The 3,201-nt window shown below is 51.6% G+C and overlaps 1 protein-coding gene across 1 annotated transcript in view; it reads left to right on the top strand.

Moving 5' to 3' along the window:
• Positions 1–2,485: 2,485 nt before the first annotated feature.
• Positions 2,486–3,201, top strand: part of LOC144888949 (chloride intracellular channel protein 4-like) — a 37,721-nt gene continuing 37,005 nt past the window's right edge. Inside the window, exon 1 of the mRNA XM_078768724.1 lies at positions 2,486–2,538. Coding sequence (XP_078624850.1) covers positions 2,486–2,538 — 53 coding nt within the window. The remainder of the gene's footprint in view (positions 2,539–3,201) is intronic.

Below are 3,201 nucleotides of genomic sequence, written 5' to 3'. Positions count from 1 at the left end.
AGTGCAGTTGCGTCAGTCCTTTTGAGGGCTTTGTGTCCGCGCTTTTATAAGCCAAGCCAGCGAATGCTCTCGAAGCCCCAACCACGCCCGGTCAGGCGATCTCCCCTCAGCCCTGGTTGGCTGGTGAGGGCTTACCGGCTCCGCCTTGATGGCTGCTTGACATGGCCGCACCTCTATCCTTGCACTCCGCCCCCTTTTCCCGGGCTTCACCTCGTGGCGTTTGGGCTGCTTTGAGCGAGCCCAAGGGCAGCGAAGGCTGCTGGCCAAGGAGCGTAACAAATTGGGAGGGCCGATGGGGTATAGACTGAAGAGCGGTATAGCTCAGTGGCGTCACTTGGAGTGAGGCTGCCAAAATGAACGAAAGGGGCCTACTCTTATTTGTTTGACACAACGCAGATGCAACTACTGGACATGGCCTTATCTAAACACATACTAAGAAATAACTACCGTCCTAATGTGACCTACGTGTTGCTTGTGGCCTATCTATGGGGTGCAACCTTTAACCTTTAATGATGTTATTTGTGTGGGTTCTCAAAACCGCAACAGTAGGTTTAATTCAGTTTTGATCTCTGGCAACACCAGTAAGAAATAATCAAGCATTGTATCAGTATTTCATAATCATGGGAGTAGCAATTAATAGCAATTAGTGCAAGCAAGCCTGGATCATCTAGATATACGCACCATTCGAGTATACACTATCACACAGAATAAATGCCACAGGAATGTCTCGGAGCGATGTTCGTCCGAGTTCATATAGAAGCCTCTCAGTGGTTGGAGACAGCATAACACCTTTGTTCAACTTAGACACAATTTCATTACATTCTCCCCGCCGTTAAAACTACACTTCCGCTAAGGCAGAAATCAAGCTAGCAGCACATAGTAGCAGAGTAATATCAGTGAGCAGCAGTTTCCAGTCCATGTCAGTCAGACCCAACCATAGTGATCAGGGCAGCGAATCTCTCTCCCGGCACGGGTCCGGTAACTACCGGGTACTACATCCCCAAGACCGGAGACCCCCGTGTCAGAGTAGCCGCCTAAATCGGGTGATGGCGGTGGCCCCACCAGGCTAGCCGGATCGGGTGCATGTAGCGGCGAGGAAACCGGCAGATACTCCATAGGCTGCTCAATGGGCGGATCAACGGAATCGTAAGCTGGTTCGTCAACTTCCCCGCATGGGGCCGGGTGGCGTACTGAGACGGTCGACTCCCGTCCATTGGGCAACAACACACGAGCGTGCTCGGGGTTAGCTTGGAGAACTTGCACCTTATCTACCAGCAGGTCATATTTACTCATGTGAACTGCCCATTTGAGAAAATCCGGTCCCGGCTCAGCAAGCCAACCCGGTAAAGGTCGGGCACTACCCGAATACCTCGGGTAATGAAACATCCGTTGCTAGGGAGTTTGATTGGTAGCAGTACACAATAAAGTCCTGATAGAGTTTAATGCCCCAGGTAGTGACCAAGCCCATTTGTCTAGTCCTCGGCCGCGACTTAAGACTCAGAGTAACTGCCCTCCATATAATGCCATTAAAGCGTTTGACCTGTCCATTCGCCTGTGGCCTATACAGAGTAGTATAGCTTGAAGCGACATTATGCTGGAGCAAGAAGTTCCTCACGTCCTGGGACAAGAACACCGCCGCTCGATCGGTATGCACATAGGCCGGATTCCCATACATAGAAAACAAGTTCTGCAAGCACCGGATAACCGTAGCAGCCGACATATCTCCGCACGGGAAAGCAAAAGGGAATCTAGAGAACTCATCAACGATCGTGAGTAGATAACGAGAATTACTCGAAGCCGGTGACGCCGGCAGTGGTCCTTTGAAATCCATCGCCAATCTCTCCGACGGCCTGGTGGCTTGGACTAGCGTGCCCATAGGAGGGTTGTAGAAGCGAGGTTTGAGTTCAGCGCATACGGAACAAGTGCGACAGAGCTGACGAATATCCTCAACGGAATAGGGCAAGTTACGACTGCGCACGTAATGAGCGAAACGCGTCACACCGGGATGGAACAAGGTGTCATGAAGAATGCGCAGGTCCTCAACAGAGGTGAGGCTCGCACACATCGCCGGCCGCGATAAAGCATCGGCAACAAGGTTATCCCGCCCTGGGCGATATTTGGTTGTGTAGCAGAAATCGGTGAGCTCGATCTGCCAGCGAGTGATTTTCTCATTCTTAATGCGTTGAGCATGCTGTGTGTCGTACATAAATGCAACGCTCTTTTGATCTGTGATAATTTGGAAACATCGTCCAAGCAAATAGGGACGCCAACGCCTGATCGACTCAACGATGGCATACGCCTCCTTTTCGACTGACGAATGTCGCTGTTCCACGGAGGAGAGAGTCCTTGAAAAGAAGGCCACAGGGCGCCCCCCTTGAGAGAGCGTCGCAGCTATCGCATGATCCGACGCATCGCTTTCCAAAACAAAGGATTTATTTTCGTCAATCATCGACACAGCGGCGCCAGCGATGTCAGACTTAAGGCCATGAAAAGCGGCCTTGGCAGCGAGACTCATGGGGAACGCATCGCAGTCCACAAGTGGGCAGAGCTTCGCGGAAAATGTTTGAACCCACTTGGAATAATGAGCAAACAGCCCGAGAGCACGCTTCAAGGAAGCACGATCGCAGGGCGGGGCCATGTCGAGCAAGGGTCGCAGACGCTCCTTATCCAGAGCAACAGAGCCATGGGTCACGGTGTACCCCAGGAGATCTATCGTGCGAGCAGAGTAGCGACATTTAGCCTCATTCATAGTCAAGTGATACCTGTGCGGTGTGCGCAACCTCGAGGAAGCGCTTCAGATTAGCATCATGATGTTCTTTGTCATACCCGCAAACCGTGAGATTATCCAGCTAAACAAAGACATCGGTTAAGTTCTCCTTAGCGATGAGGTCGTCCATAGCCCTTTGAAAACACGCAACTCCATTCGTGACCCCAAAAGGTAGCCGGGTGAACTGGTACAACCTCTGGCCTAATTTGAACACAGTATAGATGCGATACGCCGCAGAGATGGGGATCTGATGATACGCACTACGTAGATCGAGAGTGCTATAGACCGAATACTGTGCCGCCTGTCGAACCAGGGAGTCCATTCCCGGGAGTGGGTAGGCATCCAATTGGGTAAACCGATTAATCGTCTGCAAATAGTCGATTACCATGCGTTTGCGATGTGATTCGGTCCGAACCACCAGAACCTGGTCCCTC

The sequence above is a fragment of the Myxine glutinosa genome, unplaced genomic scaffold, assembly GCF_964187855.1.
Source record: "Myxine glutinosa unplaced genomic scaffold, kmMyxGlut1.1 SCAFFOLD_203, whole genome shotgun sequence".
Lineage (NCBI taxonomy): Eukaryota > Metazoa > Chordata > Myxini > Myxiniformes > Myxinidae > Myxine > Myxine glutinosa.
This window is presented reverse-complemented; position numbering and strand designations above follow the sequence as displayed.